Raw genomic sequence first — 21,326 nt, 5'->3', positions numbered from 1 at the left:
ATATATATCCGCGATAAAACTGGAATAAAATAATTAAAAATAATTAAAAGGCTATAAAAACGTAATCGATTGCAACATCAGTCACCAGTCTCGAGATAACTTTCATGCCTATATACGACCGAATTCCAAAGATAATAATAAGAAAAAACATTATACCATCAAAGATTGACACAATTCAAGCCATATATCACACATCTTGTTTCATTTTTGACATGAAACCCGGTACCAAATGTTTAAAATTTATTAATTATTGATTGATTTTGGAGAGTGGTTCATTATAACCACATTACCATCAATTCTTTAAAATATTTTTTATGATTTATGAATAATTATGACTAATTATCATAAAACAGCATCAACAATTCAAACCTGTAAAACATCACAATACCATGTATCATTACGAAAGGTATAAAAATAAGTTTGATTCTATTGCTAAAACGCAAGAAAACAAAAACGTTGATAATGACACACAAACTCGTATAGAAAAATTCAAAACAAGACGATTACCGAATCGGTAAGGAGCATTTCGGAAATACACAACATTCCTCGGTTGGTTAACAAACCAAGGTTACGTAATCTAGACTTGTTTTTATCAATACAAGAATAGAATCGTCGAAAAAAACCGCACCAACTTGTCGTTTCTGATATAAAGAACCTTAAATACCACTAAAGTCTGTAAGATATTGGTCAAATAACAGTTACATGTATAAAAAGTTGGGTAAAATAATAAGAATCACAATCAAACTAATTTTGTTTAAAAAAAACATACTAACGCGATGCATCTCGTCAAGGCCTATTTGATTTCGATTTTCGACAAATCAAGGTTATGTAGTCACGAAGCTCGTTTTTACCTATCATCATGAAAGAATTCGTATAGCAAAACTGGTTCATATAGATGAACCATTGTTATTTCAAGTGGACTGACTATCGCAAGGAATTATAAATAGAAAAAATGCGCTAGATAAGAATTACATCACGTTTTTTTCTAGTTCAAATTGTCGTACAGTATATTTGAACGACTCAGCAAAAAGACGAATCGACCTGTTTTTGTTTTTTTTTCTGTTCGGTCTATATGACGAAAAATAACGACGAAGATTTCATTATTTTCGACCGCTGGTGGTGACAGAGTTCGTGATGGTATTGATCCTCGGCCAGCTGTTTTTAATATTAGCCCGAATAACATCAAAACACATTCATTCGATTCGTAATATTATGAAATCCCAATCGAATTATAAAATGTCTAGCTTCAACGAGACCGGCGACTTATCAACTAAGTAACAATCATCGAATACTTACCCACGGTATATGTGACAGTTCGTAGTTGAAATCGTAATCCTTCTCCATTTTTTCTACTACTTTATAACTATTGTATTTTAGAAAATTAATTTACCCGAAAAAAATAAGGAAAATCCGTTCACTTATAATTATATATACAACCGTATGTAAAAAAAAACACAGCCCTTTATTACTATCAGTGAATTTTGCTATATAAAGTGATCTATATTAGCGTTAATCGTAAGCATCTAGTCCATTTTTTGATTAATACTAGAAAAACATTTTGCCGGTACACACGTCAACGAACGACACTAACGAACCCGTTCGTACGCCGCGTTCAACTAACTGACAGTTTGCGCGAAGATACGGCGACAAGTCCGATCGACCCGCCGATTTTGGCCGAACCTCCCGAATCCACGCCTACTACCTATAGTGAAATTATATTTAGCGTTGATCGTTGCCGAATCAATTAATGATAAAACGACGTGAAAAAATAACAATTTTCACATTGTGCCTTGGGGTACGCTTAATCTATGAAATGTTCGCTTTTATACTTAGACGAGTACGTCTATTCCTGCGAGTGTTAGGGAATGTTAAGGAGACCGATGGTTTCAATTGAGGTTATCGGCATGAAAGAACGAAATATTTATGTACTAAGTGTAAGTCTAGTGATCAAACACGTCTAAATTTATACAATGATGTGTCTTGTCTAGTTTGGTATATTTGATTTCAGGTAATTTATATAAATGACTTCATAATTTCCTTTATATTCTGAGGTATAGATTTTGATAAAACTGAAACAGCTGAATGAATTAAAATAGTAAAAAAAGCTAAGTAGGCGGTGATTTTTAACTAAAACATTTTAATATAATATAAAAAAAATCGTTGAACTGTATGAGAGAAATAGAAATGACAACACTTTCATTCAAAATTGAATAAAAATAGACCTAGTATGACTTCAATTGAAAATACTGAATGAAATGAAAACAGATATCAAAAAATGTGCGATATTTTGGCTGGTAAATATGTAGAGCAATATGATATTTATATGATAATATAAACTGAATCGGGTACAAATAAGTTTGAGGGCTTTATTCTAACTTTGGAGATTTATTTAGAGAAACTTGTACAATGCGTTTTATTGGTAGGTGAGGTATTATTTATCATTAGTTAGGATTTTTTAAAGGTCAGGTTGTTGACATATGTCAAATTTTTCAACGACATTTTGTTGAAAGTAAAGTAATTATTTGTACAGTTGACACATTAAAATGTATAATTAATGATAATATTAGAACTGTGGCCAATAGATATCACTGATAACAATTATACAATAAGACTTACTTATACATAAATAATATGTGTACAATAAAGATTCCGCCTTTCTATAAATAAAACACGTATCTATCAATGCATCTTATTTGCAACATATATAATCTATCCAGAGCTTTTAGTACATACGTCATCAACATGATTAATGTATTGTTAAAAAGAGACACTGATAATGAATTTTGAATTCTGCCTGATAAATTTTTAACGAACCAGTTGAACTGTCAAAGTTGTCCGGTTCTCAAACGTATACAAAATTCTTGAAAATAATTGCAATAAGAGGTTATAACTCTAACCTATAAACTATTGTGGCTCTATTATTAACTGTAGTTTTTAGATGTACTATAATGATAAAATAAATTATATTTGATAACATTTTTGTTTCATTATGTTAGATTAGGTTTTTGTTATGGGTCAAAGACAAAATAAACTAAAACTCAGAGTTGATGTAACAACATTGCGACGTTTTGACGTCACACATTTAGATGACCTGTGTACAAAAAAACTTTGAATAGATTATGTCTGTTACCCTTATATATGTGTCACTGACTGTGTGTAGAATGCGTATTCGAGAAAACGAGGTCATGTGTTCGTGTTAAGACTGAATAGAGCTGATGTATGTTGTACAAACTGATGCATTTATTTCGTACTTGCCTTGCTTGTGTATTGATGCAAGTACAACAGGACAGTAGTAATAAATTAATTTGTTTTGTAGTTGACAGTAGATAATCGCATTCGTGGTTTGACAAAGTTTTACAGTCGTTATCTCTCAAAGGCGCTACAGTATGGCTTCAACGAATAACTATTATCAGACATCTGGAACTTGAAAGTCATCTATTAGGAAAAAACAAAATTATTTCTTCTCCAACCCTACATTTCGATGTAGAAAACATATAAATGTCCTCTTTCTAAGGTTGGAATCATATTTGTGTATCCAATATATACCGTTTAAACTAGCTACAAATTTACTGTTGGGACATAGCAACGACAACGCTTGAGAACTTTTTTTAATTACTGTACCACCATTTAAACTACTTGTTTTTGCATACAAGAACCATTTTTTTTATAAAAACTATTTTCGTAGACACGGCCAGGCTGAAAACTGGTTCGAGTAATAAATAAAACGGGTTTGGCTAAATCGTGAGTAGACACGAAAATATACAGTGTTTTGTTTGTATCGTAAAAGTGACGATTTGCCGGTATGCAAATGTTTCCTACGCAGCCTAGACCCGATATGGTAACGTCGAGGATGAATAAAACAAGCGCCAGCGACTACTACCCACCATATCGATGTTTTCATAGTCCGTTGTTTAGACCACGTCTCGACATATGAAAGTAATTTTATTTGTAAATTTCCTCTATGCAGTATTAAGGAAATTTGCCAACTTTTAAATGCGATGACATAAATTGTTTTCCGTGTTATTATGAAACATGTCCTATAATAACAAAAAATACTAATCTGATAATTTTTGTCCTAATAGTGCTGGCACATTAGTTAATAGACTTTTGTAATAACATTATGTTGGTATATAATATAATAATAATACATTAAGGCGGTCTATTATTCCAGAAATTTGAAAAAATTGATTTCCAAAACTCTTTTTTTAATATATATTTTTAAGTTTAAAAGGATTTTTACCAGCGAGGGCTTATCTGGATTGGACCTACAGTTTAACGTGGACTCCGAACCACGGTCCTCGGCATAATAGTGAATTTCATACCATTTTGTTGTAAATGGGTGAGAATATCTTACATTGGAATGTTTTAATGTGTACAATTTGTAATATCACCATGTCAAGGAAATGGGTAAATTCATTTCAATTCAGAAACACGCCGGCTTGGTGGCGCAGTGGTAAAGGCGATGGGACAATCCTCCTACTGTTGCGATAACTGCGGGTTCGAATCCTGCTGGGGCATGGTCGTAAATTTATGTTTGTTATTGTTTCAAGTTTGTGAATATTCGATGCAAGAGTGTAAAATCCGACAAGGAAAATGATCCCAGTCACGCCAGTAACCAGGCTGGGTAAGACCGGATGTCTTCTGGGATGATTTCTAAAGTAGGTCACTCGCCAGTAGGTAGGCTTAATGCTGAGGACCGTGGAGACAAAAAAATTCAGAAACACCATTTGATATCTACAAAAAAATTCTTGACTGAATATTAAGGACTGCTGGAATGAAGCAATGCTTGCAGACGAGATGCTTCAGAGGTTACTCACAAGGAAAAGCCAAAAGACAGCGCTCATGAGCGATTAATTGATTCTCTGAAGATTTAAAAGGTAAATGTCATTAAAAATGGTATAATTAATGATTAGCATTTCCCATTTTCTTTAAAACGTTCATTTATTGTGTATCACAAAAAAATAGAGATAATAAGTTGTTTTCTTTGTCATATTCGTTTCTCCTTAATCCAAAATTAGTAAATATTGTTTTGAAGAAACGCAGAAAACATTCAATTTATTTTATTATTCTTGGCCAGTGTTATCACTGATTCAGGTCAATGCCAGATGCCTCAGCTGTGCCGAACTTTTATAAAAATACTCGACACTGACTTAATTATAGGACAGTTCAAAGAACTAGTATTTTTTTGAAGTTTGACAACAATTAAAATTAACACATATCCCTCAAATTAACCTTAACAGTTGAATCAAGAATAAAACATTATTTTTCAAAACAATATGGCCCGAAATATTAATTATATATATTTATTATTAATTAACACTTGATGGATTTAATTTCGAAATGGCAAAAATGATCTACGATCCAATTTCGACGTACCAGTCAGAGATAGGGTGTGGAAAATCACGGCTAACCATTGTTTTTGTGGGAAAGTTTAATGTAAGGGTGGGCTAAAAGCCGCTAGCTCAGTAATGGTCGCAGTGGATTAAAACGCATTTATTTAAAAAAATCCCTCATGTTGTTCTATACAAACAAGACCATAATTTGGATCCTTGATCGTTGTTATAAAGAACATTCATGATATCCTGGATGAGTAACTATTAATTATTAAAATACCTCGATGTAAAACATTTCTCATTGAAAATGAATGAGTTCTCACAAAACTAAATAGCTGAATGGAAAGTCAAGGCTGATGATCAAAAACAAAAATATGTGTTTCGATGAATACACATCATGGCTCGTTAGCTATATAGCAAATTTCAGTAAAAACCTGTTATTCGCAAGGTTCAAATGAAGCCAAAATATATACGAGTAGAATCATAGTAAGAGATATATTGAAAAGTCCCCGGCCTACCATAGAAAACACTTTTTTTTTTTGTCAAAATAAATTTTTTTTATTCAACATAATTCCCTTCAAGGCTGATACACTGATTATAGCGACCCTCTAACTTTTCGATACCATTTTTGTAGTACGATTTGTCCCTTGCTTCAAAATAAGCCTCAGTTTCGGCGATCGCCTGTTCATTCCACGAAAATTTCTTCCCAGCGAGCATTCTTTTGAGATCTGAGAACAGGAAATAGTCGCTGAGGGCCAGATCTGGAGAATAGGGTGGATGAGGAAGCAATTTGAAGCCCAATTCATGGATTTTTGCCTTCGTTTTCACTGACTTGTGACACGATGCATTGCCTTGGTGAAACAGCACTTTCTTTTTCTTCAAATGCGGCCATTTTTCGGCGATTTCGCCCTTAAAACGGTTCCAATAACGCTATGTAATAGTCGTTGTTGATGGTCCTTCCTTTTTCAAGGTAGTCAATGAAAATTATTCCATGCGTATCCCAAAATACAGACGCTATAACCTTGCCAGCCGACTGTTGCGTTTTCCCGCGCTTTGGTTCATTGTGTTCACTCGACTCAGATACTGTCGATTGGACTTCAGAGTGAAATAATGGAGCCATCGTCATTCCATTGTCACATATCAACGCAAAAACTCGAGTTTATTATGCTTTATCATCTTGAAACACTGCTCCGAATCATCAACTCGTCGTTGCTTTGATCAAAAGTGAGATCACGCGGCACCCACTTTGCACATAGCTTTCTCATACCCAAATATTCGTGAATGATATGATGTACACGTTCAGTTGATGTCTTTAGAGTGTCTGCTATTTCATTCAGTTTCAATTTACGGTCATTCAAAATCATGTTATGGATTTTTTAAAATGTTTTCGTCGGTAACAACCTCTTTTGAGCGTCCACTGTGTTCACCGTCTTCGGTGCTCATTTCACCACGTTTAAACTTAGCATACCAATCCTTGATGATTGATTTTCCTAGAGCAGTGTCCGGAAACTCGACATCAAGCCAGTTTTTGCTTCAACCGTATTTTTCCCTTCAAAAAGCAATATTTTATCAACACGCAAAATTCCTTTTTATCCATTTTTTTCATAATGACAAAAGTTGCTTCACTCAAAATGCATCTTTTGAGGGTTAGGGCTAACTAAAAAAACATATGGATTTAATTCTAGTAGCGCCATCTATGTGTCAGGCCGGGGACGTTTCATTTGACCTTTTATCAACTTTTATAAATTTCATTATTGATTGCAGAATTCTGTAGTCGAAATATCGCCTCTTCGGTGCTTTTAAATACAGTAGTAAAGGCAATTGTACAAAAATTATTCAACAAAAGCTATTGATTCTACTATGAGAATAGAAACTTATTAATCAATGTAAATTTTGCGCGATTCTCTTTTTTAAACACTTAACCCAGTCGTTAACCTAGTTAAGGTCGATAGTTCTGACATTTTCTCTATATAAAGTAGCAGTTTTGCATTTAGTATTCTCAAGTTATTCAGTGTATAGAGGGGATAATCATGGAACGCTCAAAATTACTGTCGGTTTTGGTTTCGAAAAGATTTTAAAAAAAGTCATCACTACTTAAAACACGAATTATTTTAAAAGCCAGATTTGGCTTCCTCTGACTTTCGGCACTTCTCACGTCCCAAACACTTTATTAAGGAAAACGATTTTCATCAGGCAGAGAAGTAATAGTTGCTGTAGTTACCTAAGCTATTGCAGTCATGAGTTTATAAACTGAAGCCTCCACCGTTTGCGATTAAGTTCAAAATCACATATATATTATTTGAAAACCCAGATACATAATCATAAATTCCCATCAGATAAATTCAAAATTAACATTCGACATGAATTACAATAAAAAGGAAAAAAACAATTTAAACTTATAATAATTATGTTGCTTTTTAGGAGATTATATATACTTTTTTGCTTCGTTGAAGCTTCAGGGCAGGTGATACGAATTAAATCTGAATCAAGTCTGATTGACGATTATTAGTAACGAGCGAGAGCTACCGTATAAACATGTTCATTATGTTGTTACTACTATAGTAGAACAAGTTGTGTTCCACCCAAACAACTAATAATACCGTAAAAACAATGGTGTTATAACAGGTAGAAAATCTGATATAAATAATACGGTTGGTTGGAAGCAATGACCTCTCCCTGCGTTTATATAAGAAGAAAGGCGTTGGTGCACAGACGCTGATGCATTCGGATAAAAAATCACGTTCCGCACAAAGCAAAATTTCAAGAGTTTCGTTACGAAAATTCTGCGAAATTGTTACAGTTACATTAATATGACTTGCAAAATGGTCTGTCATTTAGAATAACGTAAAAAAAAATTACCGTCTTAATAGTTTTGTGGCGTGCGTATTAGTTTTATATTCGTCTCATCGACTTTTTGGGACCATAAAAATTGAATGTTCCATGTGTTGGTTATCGATTAGCAGCCCTAGAGGTCATGTTTTGTTTGCTGTCTATCAACCAGGAAAATGTCGTGTTCGGAAGTCGTAACACTTCGAAAATTATCGGACGAAGACTTACGAACATATCCGGAAAAATAATCGAGTTTATTGAAATTTACGAAAAAAAAAAACAACAAATTATTTAATTCGTAATTAATAGCGAGAGTACTACAACAAAATTCAAATCATAATAATGAGAAAAGTTGTTAAAACTTAACGAATAGAACTTTGTATGAGGCTTAAAAATATGTGGTGGCTGTTTGGATGACTATCGCCACCAAAGAAATTAAACGGTTTACGAACTTTAATTAAAATAACTTTAATTAAAATAAACACATACACAACACAAGTTTGTTCAATAAGTTCGTTGAGCGCCATCTAATGGTCAAGAGTAAAACTAAAAATGCAAATGCAAATTAAAACACAATTTTTTTTATGATTAAACCAAACCTAATTTGGATTTTTTAAAGACACAGCCTATTCTGTGCTCTCAATGGGTGACATATTGGTTAACCATTGAACCAAAATACCTTCAAAAGCATCTTGTGTTGTTCGGAAACAAAGAACGGGAAAATCTAAAAAAAACCGGAGAAGAAAAATCAATTTTCCCTCATGAAAATAACGAATTTCGAGATTCAAAAAATCATCATGAAATCAATGAAGGAAGAATTGTTTAAAAACCCAAATTATTTATCAGATTTAGCTCTCCCTGAGTAACCCTTGCAGGCCCTCCTCACTGCATTTATGGCTTCATAAACTAGAGAATTGTTGGAATTAATGTATGGAAATTCAGGATGACCTAATTTTATATATATATGTTACATTCCTTTTTCACTCCCGTTTTATTTGTTTCCCGTTGTGAAGTTATCGAACAACCTGCACTCATTTATCGATCTATGAAGAAGTATTACAACTAAAAATAGTAGTGTCGAGGTTGCGTGTATATCAGTGATAAGGCAATCAATGTAAGAAACTTTAAAATTCTATGTCTATAAGTTCACACTGTTAAATACGTCCAATTTTGTGTTAAAAGAGTATTTGACGCCAATACTAAACACTTTATTCCGGAACACTGCAGCTGAAGCACATATTATTCGTATAGAAATTTGCAACTGCCCAAAGAAACCCACAGCAATTGGTTTAGACGACTCAAAAATAGCAATTTACTGTTGAAGATAACGAATGTTGCAGTGTATTATCATACATTTTTGTATATATATTGATTACCAGCCGAGAGACATCAAAAATCTTCACACATGTTTGTTATACGACCTATACTATGTGAGACTAAATACATTTCATATGAAAATCACACTTTCATATAAAATCAAAGCGAAAAAGAATGAAATGTTTATCTTTAGAGGCTATAAATACTATTGTAGATATAATGTTGTGTCAGAATGGGGTCATTATTGATCCAAATAAAATAGTACGACTAAAAATAGCTCAATAGCACAACAACAAAAATAACGCGGTTAATTACAAAACACAAAAAGAAGAAAAAAAAAACGGTTATACTCATTCATTATTCAATTCCACTGTAGTAATAGTAATAATAATAGTAATAAATGTTATGGTATAGATCGCCTACCATTATAATTATGAAAAACTGTGTTGTATTTTATTATAATAATGCAACAAATTTAAATATTTGGGAAAATTTTAATTATAGCATATATATTTTTATGGTTTTCATTATTATTAAATACTTTTCGTTATTCCTAAAAATATATTCCTGAGAGAAATTCTAGTTTTAGCTATTTTAGTATCTAAAACTGTTGATTAAAAGTTTACAGATTGTACTTAAAACTTTATCAGCATTCAACATGTAATTTTTGTCATCCTTAACATTTATATATGAAATTCTATTCTATCGAAAATCTATCGAAATTTTAAAAGAAAATTATGTGGGTCATCAGAACACGTTAAATATATTTGTTTATCTCTGCGTTTACATAATTACATTTCAGTTATAAAGCGATTGGTGATATATCATAGATGTATTGCAGGTTGGAGATGACTTTCGAACCAATTATTTCACCAAAATCAATAACAAAAAATATTTACACAATTCTCTTCTCTCAGTCTTTTTTCAATTTCATTCCAAACATCCCGCCGTCTCTTTTTGATACTTAGACTAACATTCAATAAAACAGCCAACGCACGTCATTAAAATATATGACGTTAGCACAGCGTTTTCCGGCTTAAAAACCTCTTATTATAATTATTAATATTTTAAAGAGTATTGCAGATATTTGGCAACATGGACCACCAGAACCCAAATCGAATTTTATAAACTGCTTCAGTTACAGGTTCAGCAAATAATGCTCTACCTCCTTATAAGTAAAATAAAATGAGAAGGGAAAATTGACTCTGGGTTTATACGTATTTTGCATTTTTACAAACTGCAATTGGCGCTATATTCGACGTCATCTATGGCATGCATTGACTGTGTTATTGGACGAGCTATATACTCGGCTAGAAACACTGCATCCCTTTCTTACTTCTGATTTTACTGGGGTTCTCGACGATAGAGATCTATAAAAACTAATAACAAACTAATAAAATGGTAAAATCATTCAATCGCAAAATCAGTCATCATTAAAATAATGGCATCAAGAAAAACAATCGTCTGATTTACTAACAAAACAAACTACTTTTATATTTATGAAAAATTGCCGAATAATAATGTTTCCAGACCGATAATAAAGAAATCTAACCAAAATAAACGTTACAATTAACCAGTGTTCTGCTATCGTCAAACCGTCAAAATAATAAACAAACAACATTCATTTCGCAGCCTTGACATTTTATGCTAATAAATTAATTGTAATTCGTATTAGAGCTAACTAACCACCGAACTGACCGCCTAAAAACCATAAACCATGAATACCCTGATTAAAATTCCTATAAAAGTCGATTGAGAAACATTATCTACCTTCGTAATAGTTACAATATCCGCCAGGTATGTTGGCGATTTGGAATTAATGAAAAATAACGACGTCTAATAAACACAAGGATTTCGTTCCTAAAATTAAACGTTTCTAATTGGAAATCTTCATATTAACTCAATAATTGATACGTGGGAACATAACCTACAAAGATTCTAATAATAATTGAATTACATCGTAAATAATTTAGAAACTGTTATTCATAGTTACATTAAACATAGATAAGACTGCCTGAAGATGATTTGATAAGATTGCATAAACTCAGTTTCTTTACATAATTTGAACTGTTTACTAATAAAACCATAACCTCATTCCTTGTAACACGACATATCCTGGGTAAACTCGCCACTAAAGAGGAACAAACAAACGTGTCATTAAATATTTTATTGACGCAATAAGTGGTCTATGCGTTATGTGGTCCAACCTGCGGAGAAATGATTTTTTATTGATCAATTTACCTCAAGGCCAGACGATGTATCAATCTCAATCAAAATATGGCGTTTCTTTATTGCCACATGTAGGAAACGAAATTGGGTAATTTCTAATGGGATAAAATTAAATGATGGTGTGTTATATAACCAGTTCCTAAAAATACCAATTACATATTACAACTGACTGATACTTTTTAAAATTCTTTAAAAAAATGATAAAATACTTTTTTTTTTAACCAAGCTAAATTATCATGAGAGATCTTTAGAATTGATATGTTTGAATCAAACACTGAATGCAAACTATCAGTGTCAGTAGTATCAGTAAATCAAGTGATTTTGTAGTATGAGAATGTTCGACTACGAAATCTTCATGGAAATGCTCCAATGAAAAGCCCTAGTTCTTTCCGCCGTATCTCCCAAATATTGCCATGACTCACGGTCTTACACTGATAGGAAAACGACAAAAATTGTATCGATTCCTTAGATAGTCCCAAAAAACAAGGAAGTGATATTCAAATTTAAATAAAAAAGTTAAAACATATTTGCACAACCAGCTAATATAACATATATAGAGTTGATTAAGATTTTTTTTTAAATCCACTATATGGAAGTAATAAAACGAACACAAAGACTATAGCCAAAACAACACGCTTAATCTAAAAACTATATCGATAAGTAGGTCAGTGAAAAACCGCCAAAATATTCTAAATTAAAAATAATCCGCCACATCTGGACCCTGTCTCCCAGCCCCTTCCCCAAAACTCGTGCAGTCCTGTCCACAAACCACTTATTATCGCATTAGAACGCTTCGAAATTACGTCATTGACTCGTTAAAAATTGGTGTTCTTGTTATCCCCACCACCTGACGATCCGGTAACCGCCGGCTTCCTCGCTCAGGTGACATAACAATTTAAAAATAAAATTAGACTCTAAAAGAAATGGCGCCCGTCGAATTGTTCAATCGCGAACATGTCGAAACGATGATGTGCGTTGGTCCCCAATTGCAATAAGGATTTTATTATGTACAGTACTGTTGCACCAACGAGGAAGAATTGAGCGTTAAAAGGCAATAAAAACAATTTGCGAAATTACCCTTCAAACGAACAATGACAAAAATTGTCTAGTAGTTCAAATGAACCATTTAAATATTATTTTAAAAAGCCGGATTCGCGAATGTTGTCAAATGAAAACTTAATATTATCTGAGATAATCAATTTCGTAAAGGCATGCAATTATAAATATTTTAAAATAAAGTTCAACAATAACAATCAAATATCAATAATTATCGATATAATAGCACTTTAATGACAATTTTTTTTAAATCAAATAATAATACGTCAAATATTTTAGTAATCACAACATTGTATGTTAAATTATTTATTGTTCTATTGCTAATATTAAAAAAAAACAATTATTATAAAAAACACTTTCGATTTTGAAAATTTAAAATTATTTTTATAATTCAACACTATGATGATTTGATACTACTTGATGATACTAAAACACAAACACCGTGGAAAATTAATGTCATAGAAATATGTAAGGTAGGCAACATAAATTACCATAATATGTGCACGTACACATACATCATAGTCATCTGGTCAAGTTCCTGCGAAATACATAATGAGTGTTAGCGATAAAATCACTAAATAAATTCGAGGTAGTTGGTGATGTAAGAGATGGCGTCACTATTGACTCAAATACATGAATTCGTCATTATTCACAAATAATTAAACATTTCGAAATTCTAAGCGTGACCACTTGCCATAATAAAAGTAGAAAAGTACAGTTAAAATATAAACTAAAACATACTAAATCGGAATTGTAAATATGTTATGGCCTTGGGAGCCATGGTCTACGGTTTTGGTTCAAGAAACCGACTTATTCGTTAGATAACGACATTTTTATCAGAACCGATGTCTTTCCACCATGAAATCAGTCGCTATAAATAAATATATGACCTACCTTGAAAAATGTATAAATATTTAATTATGGAGGCTTATTTACTTAATGAGTGGGAATTGTTGCAACGATTATGTTGTTGATGTGGATACTGGTTTGAGTTATCTCAAAATGCATGGACTAGGTATTTTCGATACAAACAAATATTCTCTAATTAGATTAGTGTTGGAATATAATAACATCAATGCATTTATAAATAACAAAAGCTTTTAATGATTTGGGCACTGCAGTTCAAAACAAGTTAACAACAGTATTAACACAAAATCCTAAAGCTTTCTTTAATACACTAATTAGTGCTTTATTTAATATATATATATCAACTGATATTGAAATAATCGATCCACTGACAGATAAAAGTAGCAAAATCACTCTGAATTGTAGATAAAAGTATTTATGGATATTAGCAGCCTTTAATAAAATGTATTATTTTTTAATCTATACCGAGAATAATACCGACAGTTAAAAAAACTCTCAGTGTCTATTATATTTATTATGTTCACTTGACTGGTTATCGTTATCCCTAATTCATAATACTAATAATTAATTACATCAGAAGCATTAAATAAACTTTTCACATAAAATTATAAGGAACAAATTTGGTAGGTCCAAAATATAATCAATTTATTAAAAAGTCCTTGGATTTATTATTTGATCTCTTTAAAAAACACAATTTAAATAACATTCGTCTAATACAAAAATTGACCATAATGATGCTCTTAAAATTATTGCTACTTGAACAGATGGTTTGCTCCACGTATATGGCGAGAATAAAAACAATTGCAAATATATCTAAATAATGTGACTCCTTTTATGGAACAAATGCAATAAATATGATGAAATAATAATGCCGTTTTACCTCGAGGTTTATATCGTTTTCTTTCTCCATCTCGTCCACCAGACACCCACAAACAGAAACGCTATTAGTTAGCAGAAATGGTCGAACGCTTGAGAGAAACCACGACCGAGCCTGAACACGCTATTCAACCGACTGCAATTCGTCAAAATTGTTTTAATATATTTCCTCTTCTTGTATTAAAAGAGGATAATGATGTCATACTTAACAAATTTTGAACGTTGAGTCGAAAGCGAGAACCAGATAAAGGAAACGTCATCTCTATAAGCAAAAGCAAAACAAGTCGCGAGGTTCAGCGAAGACATCTGAACCATTTCCCCGATTTTTTGCAATATGCGCGACCTTTCGTGTTTGTTGGCTGCTGCATATAATTTCCTCGTTGTAACTTTTATTTTCGGATGCATATTTGTAATGATTAAATGTAATAAATATTATTCAATTTAATCGAAAGAAAAACAAGATTGGATACTTACCAGAGTTACTATGTCATTGGGGTTCATTTTGGCTATATCCTGGAGCCTTCCATAAAGGACATCGAGCAGATACTGATATCTGGCATTTAATTCGTCCAGCTCCATGGTGACCGTCTCGGCTCCGGCTGGTGCACCGTCCTGCTTCATGTAGATGTCGGTAACGTCCCACGACGGGTGAATCTCCAGCATGGCGTCGCGGAATTTCTGGATGCCCTTGCTCCATATCTAGTGTTACGGTTAGATTGTTAGGTGTTAGTTAAGTGAGTGCGCACGCGTGGTGAGTTGACATTACATGAAGCTATGGATATAGTGATGGTGATGTCGTGTACAATGGTAAAGAAGTAATCAAGAGAAGGAAGATTTTTCATAACAAGTCTGTGACAGGTTAATTCATGTTATATCACGTTGTTCCAATTAAAAAAATTAAAACAAAAAGTAATAGATTTATATCATCAACAGGCAATTTTATTTCTTTGATATATTTATGGATAAAATTTTAAGAACAATGGTATTTTTTAATTACTAGCATATCTACTGATTACTTCTAGTATAATATTGGTATTTAAAAAATACAAACACACATGTACGATATGCATATGATCTCTTATTTAAAAAATGGAAAATGATATGAAATCAGGATGTATCCCTCTAATTCTCTACATTTCTCAGTATTTTAGTTTAATAAACTACTTATCAAGCTTATATTTCCAAGTTACATTAAGAGTTAAGCTGTATATTTATCATCTATGCTAATTAATATGATTAAAAGAATGAATAGCATGACAAAAGACATTTGACAAATTCTTGGATAGCAGATCAATAAGACTAAAATTTTACACATTTGAATATTTCAGATAAATATTCGAAAAATAATTTAATTTTTATTATTTTTTTAAAAATTGTTATTTGAATAAATATTCTAATCTAGCAATGTACTTACATAATTCTTGTAAGTAGTTTAACAGATCGAATTAAAAAACAATATCCAAGAAAATTTAATTCCAAAATACCAACATAATGCAAGCAGTTTAAAACTAATCCAATATATACATTATACATACACCCACTTGTTTGATCGATAACTGTTAATAAAAAATACCAATATTGAAACAATTTATCCTAAAACTGAATATGATTAATGAAATGATAAAAAGATCAAAACTAAATTTATGTGTCGATTACTCCCAACCAAGTATTTTAGTTATTTTTCCTCTTGTATGTTGCTTTTATTACACAGAAATGAAAAGTAAATGCTCTCTAAATGTTACTGTGTCCTACAAGCATTAATCCAGATATTACTCATCACCATTTAAAACGACATTAAAAGAAAATCTTTAACTACATATTAGAAAATTAAAGGTAGATATGTTATACAATATATAAAACAATTAGTGTTGTTTATAAAAATATAAGGTCCCTGTATGAAAAGTAAATAATCGGTAAAATAAAAATAAATATAGTCATTCATTCAAATCACGTTCACACTAATTTACTTAACAAATAAAACTTATTCTAATCAGAGTGAGTAATGATATGAATATGTTTCGTGGAGCTGGTGACTGCGAAAGCAAGTATCGCTTAAACCACCTAGAGGGTTTAAACAATTCTATTCTTTCGCAGGGGTGTTCTTTAACCAAACCTTTAGTATTTACCTTTCCTTCCCTGATGTATCTACCACCGTTTAGATTGACCTGTTCTATCTTAGGGGTGCGCTCGACCGCGGCATTTAATAGGTTCTGAAATTTCAAGGGCAAATGTTAAGGTGTTAGAGGGTTATTGTTATGTGTTGTGTAATAAATCTAAGTGATGTTGAACTAAACAATATTGGCTTTATCACCGTTATTTTTAGAACCTGACATGGTAATTGTATTTTGGTTATTTACATTACAAAATAAACACACATATTTTTCAAGTTGGAATTAATTACTCAAATTAGTTTATGGATTAGAATTTAATCCTTGATTAATTCATCTACAATTAAATTCCTTTGATTAAATTCTCTGTGATAAGTTGATTTTAATAGTAGACAAAATTGTAACATATAATGAATTGTATAATTTATTTGTGAACTATTGAGATAATTATACAGAATACTTACTCTTGTGGCATCCAGATGTTCTTTAGCTCTATCCTTAAGAGGTTGCAGGTTCTCTAATCTTCCATACTGTTCATCTAACCAATTATCTTCCACCTGCTTGGCTTCTCCATACTTCTGAAGTAAATCATAAGCCTGCTGGCATCCTTTCAATCTGTCAGCTAACTGTTGGCATACATTTGACCACCTGCTATTTAATCTCTGGATGTCTTTATCTAAACGCTCAACATCCGCATGTGGTCCTCTTTGATTTGGTCTAGATTTCTCCGTTAGCCTTCTAGCATTATCGAAGTCATCATTTAATTGGTCCATAGCAATTTGTTGTTGACCAAAGGCACTTTCTAATTTCAATAGATTGTCATGAACAGCTTTGAGCCCCTTTTCAGTGTTGGGCAGTTCAGTTAAACTAGCTAGTTTGATCTCAAAATCGCTAATGGCGTCTTCGGCATCATCGATTCCATTAAGGACGATTTCTACGCATTTAAGTCGTTCGATGTATAAATTGCTGGTGTTCCAAATGTAGTTCCATTTATCCAAAACCTTCTCTAAGTCTTTCTTGTGTTGAGGCGTTTTCAAAGTGATCGATCGGAATGTATCTTTAACCTGTTCAATTTCAGGTTCAATGTTTTGTAAGTGTGATTCAAATTCTTTGTGTTCTAAGATCAAATGTTGTAGTGTATCAATATCTCTTGGCAAAGGAGCAATAACGCGTTGATTAATAATTCGTTCTGCTTCATCCAAAACTCGCTGCAGGTTAGATATTTGATTGTTAAATACTTTAGTCTGGTTTTTGCTCTCTTCTTCGGCACGAGCTCGTTTCTCGAATTCATCAAATAGACGGTTCACTTCATCCATTTCTCTTCGCAACCTTCTCAGTTGGGGATCAGATGGATCACCTTCAGCCATAAGTTTATCGGCGTCCTCGTTTAGAGCTCTTCTGATAGCATTTCTTTGTTCAGCGCCTATGGCAATGAATTGAGGTAAGTCCCAACCCTTGACGACCTTAATGGTGGCGAAGATCATGTTCTGTCTCATCCTAAGTTGTTTTTTCTGCCATAATGCGAGTGATCGATCATATTGTCTTCTAAGACGATCAGCGGCATCTAGTGCGTCTTTGTCCGGTGGTGGAAGCACAAAGCAAACTCCAGGCACTTGACATTCTATTCCTTTATCATTATGGACGCGCCATTTAATTCTTCCGGAATTATCAGTGAGTGTACATTCTTTGTTCTTTTCAATTACAAACTGAAAAAAAAAAACGATTAAAAATATTAACAAATCTTAATCACTAAAAGTCTCACATCATTTTGTTTGTAATTGCATATAGCAGCTACATTCATTGGTCTAGTAATAGGCTGTCTTCTTTGTTTCAGTGGAGCTACTTTTTGTGCCCTGGCGGTCAGAGCTTGAACCTGATCACCGAATGAATTAAGTTCATCCCTAAGAGTTTGCATTCCCTGCAATAAACGTTCCCCGACGTCTAAACTGAAGTCTCCTTGACTAAATTCGTTGTTCATAATCTCGTCTTTCCTATAAATAAAATTAATGTATCGCTCTGATTACATGCAAATATATTTAAAATGTACTTACTCTCTTAACCATTCCTCTGCAGATTGGATGTCTTTGAAGAACTGTTGGTATATTCTGGTATTTTGAAGATGTGTTTCTAAACAGTGGGTGAGCTGGAGCAGCCAAGCCCATTGAGCATTCATGGCGGCCATGTGAGCTTCAATAGCTTTAGTAGCGGGATGGTTCTGAAGTACCAAAGCTTCACCACGCTCTAACACTGAGTTAAATTGAATTTCACGTTTTTCGAGCTCACTCATTAGATGCTGAAAACATTTTCAGAAAAAAATTAGTAAGATACAAATATAAGTAGTGGTTTTAACATATACCTCTCCACCATTTCCATATAATTGCTGCGTTTAATAAAATATAGTTAATAAATTAAATAAAACAATTTTTTACATAATTACAGACTTTAGACTTCAATTAATTGAAAAATTTAACAAATATATTAAGTTAAAAATGATTCCAAATAATATTAAAGAGTTAACAACAAATAATGCAGTACCAACCTCGAAATATTTTTCAACGCCATTTACATCTAGCTTGACGTCGCTCCAGTCTCTGGTAACTTCGATTTCTTCTTTTTCGTTGAGCCATTGCAGCTCCTTGGTTGCTGATTGTAGGAAATCTAACAAGCTATCCAAATCGGTCATGCGATTTGTACTGAACGAAAGGAGTTCAGCATAAATCTTCTGTAGCTGACCTAAGTGCTGGTCATATAAGGTCAGTTCTTCGCCGCTAAAGTATTGTCTAGCCTTAACGCACTGTTCTACTTTGGAATGATATTGGTCAATGATTTTGTGTTCGCGTTGGTGAATATCACGTTCTTGCTGGACGGATTGTAGATCGGTTCCATAATCAGCTTTTTTGAGTTGTTTCTGGAGGAGAGATAACGATAGTGAGGGGAGATTTTATGGATCGAATTGTTTGAGTGACTTACCAATTTATTCTTACACCATTCAATGTGTTCTTGAAGAGATCTAAAGTGCGGGTTGGTTTCAATATTCCTCGTTTCTTGTACGGTACGAATGTGTTTGGTAACTGTTCGTTCCTCCACTGGGAAACTCATGTTGGCCAAGGGACCTACTATTTTGTTGTGCAAATTGTGACGTAGACGTACCCATTTTTCGTGCAGTTTGTTAACCCTTTTATCCAGCTCGCCAGCCTAATAACAAAAATACACCGATAAGTTTGTATTTGAATGATAAAAATTAATTATTTTATTACAGTTTGGTAGAGTTTCACTTACCTGGGGATATCTGCCGTTGCGTAAAGTGGTTACGTCCACTTTCAGGGATTGTATGGCTTGTTCTGTTATAATTAGGTCATGGTCGATTTGATCGGCAATTTTCTTGGCATCCAATGGGTGGATTCGCTCGATTCGTCTCGATTCAGTTTCTATGGCGTGTTCAATTTGATCAAGATGGCCGTCCGTTTGCTTAATTTCTCTGCAACAAGTTTAACATTTAGGTTTGCTGATTTTAAACGTAGTTTAATGCTGTGGTATGATATGGTGATAGATAAAGACTTGCCTATGAACTTTTTCAGCCAATCTTTGTAATTTCTCCAATCTTTTAATTTCTTCGTGGATGTGCCTGTCTCGTTCTTGATAAGCATTCATTAAACGTTGCCAGTTCCTTTCAATATTGTCGATGTGCAGTTCAGGTTCAATGTCAACCTGTAACAAAAACAATAGCCCTGTGAAATCGTTCCATTCCCATTATTCCATTAACTTAACGACTTATTGACTTCGGGTTACGTACCTCGCCAACGCTTTTGAAATACTTTTCCAGATCCCTGAACAGCTGATGGCAATATTGTTTGTCTCTTTGTCGTGGTGGGATTTCGTCGGTTTGGAATCTTTGCGATTCGGCGGCCAATTTTTTCATTTCGATTAAAGTAGGCGGGAAAGCGCGATCCTGTAAACATCACATAAAGTGATAAAATTTGAATAAAACCGTCGTTATTTTACGATAGGTATTTTTTTGACGAAAGATAAACAAATTAATTCATTCGGGTAGGATGTAATCAAATAAGGCGCTAGTTTATGGTTTTATTTGCGAAAATCATTAACACCGCGTTAAAAATAATGTCAAACAAAGATGAAAACTTTAAATGTTGGATATTTTATATATTTATAATCATTTATTTTTTTACTTTAAATGTTTTATCGATTTCTACTCCAGTAGTTTAATTCCTTGCGATGTCACGGTTCTAATCCGGACGTAAACCTACCTGCATAAGGCTATATTTCTCTCTAATCCACATATGTAAGCTACTAGCGATTTCTCTATATTCTTGCACGCGTTGCTGAGCAGCGGAGTCGTAAAGGGGATGTATGGGCGGTGGTTCGGGGAATACTTCATGTAACGATGATATATATGTGATGAGCGACTTCTCATCTGGTTCGTGAGTGTCGACATCTGTAAAAAAAAGACAATGATATATTAATTTAAATGATGTTCAATTCCAAAAAAGGCTCGTCAAAAAGCTATTAGATGCTTGCATGTATTCTGATCATTTATTTATTTAAAAAGGCATTTATTGAGGGAAATTGGTTTATATAATATATATACAATATTTTCTCATCTTTCTGGTAAGATCGCGATACCGCGTCAAAAGAACGATATTGATTGAGCAGTGATTCATACTTTTTCAGCATATTAAAACTGTATGCCTAT

General features: G+C 33.0%; 1 protein-coding gene across 47 annotated transcripts in view; it reads right to left on the bottom strand.

Annotated features, from left to right (window-relative positions):
• The window catches only part of shot (dystonin-like protein short stop), a 342,592-nt gene that overhangs the window by 57,737 nt on the left and 263,529 nt on the right, over nt 1-21,326 (bottom strand). For 45 of the 47 annotated variants that reach the window (XM_076411410.1, XM_076411419.1, XM_076411401.1 and 42 more), the window contains 11 exons: nt 20,881-21,068; nt 20,409-20,564; nt 20,178-20,323; nt 19,895-20,093; nt 19,586-19,810; nt 19,155-19,523; nt 18,667-18,908; nt 18,378-18,606; nt 17,080-18,321; nt 16,634-16,717; nt 14,982-15,206 (listed from right to left, as the gene is read on the bottom strand). In XM_076411410.1, coding sequence (XP_076267525.1) covers nt 14,982-15,206; nt 16,634-16,717; nt 17,080-18,321; nt 18,378-18,606; nt 18,667-18,908; nt 19,155-19,523; nt 19,586-19,810; nt 19,895-20,093; nt 20,178-20,323; nt 20,409-20,564; nt 20,881-21,068 — 3,305 coding nt within the window. Of the gene's footprint in view, nt 1-1,296; nt 1,619-14,511; nt 14,644-14,981; nt 15,207-16,633; nt 16,718-17,079; nt 18,322-18,377; nt 18,607-18,666; nt 18,909-19,154; nt 19,524-19,585; nt 19,811-19,894; nt 20,094-20,177; nt 20,324-20,408; nt 20,565-20,880; nt 21,069-21,326 lie in introns of those variants that run through there. The other 2 variants (XM_076411451.1, XM_076411450.1) reach the window with 2 other exon arrangements.

This window comes from Rhynchophorus ferrugineus, unplaced genomic scaffold (genome assembly GCF_030347505.1).
Source record: "Rhynchophorus ferrugineus isolate W39M unplaced genomic scaffold, kcgeb_rfMv2 rfM8, whole genome shotgun sequence".
Lineage (NCBI taxonomy): Eukaryota > Metazoa > Arthropoda > Insecta > Coleoptera > Curculionidae > Rhynchophorus > Rhynchophorus ferrugineus.
This window is presented reverse-complemented; position numbering and strand designations above follow the sequence as displayed.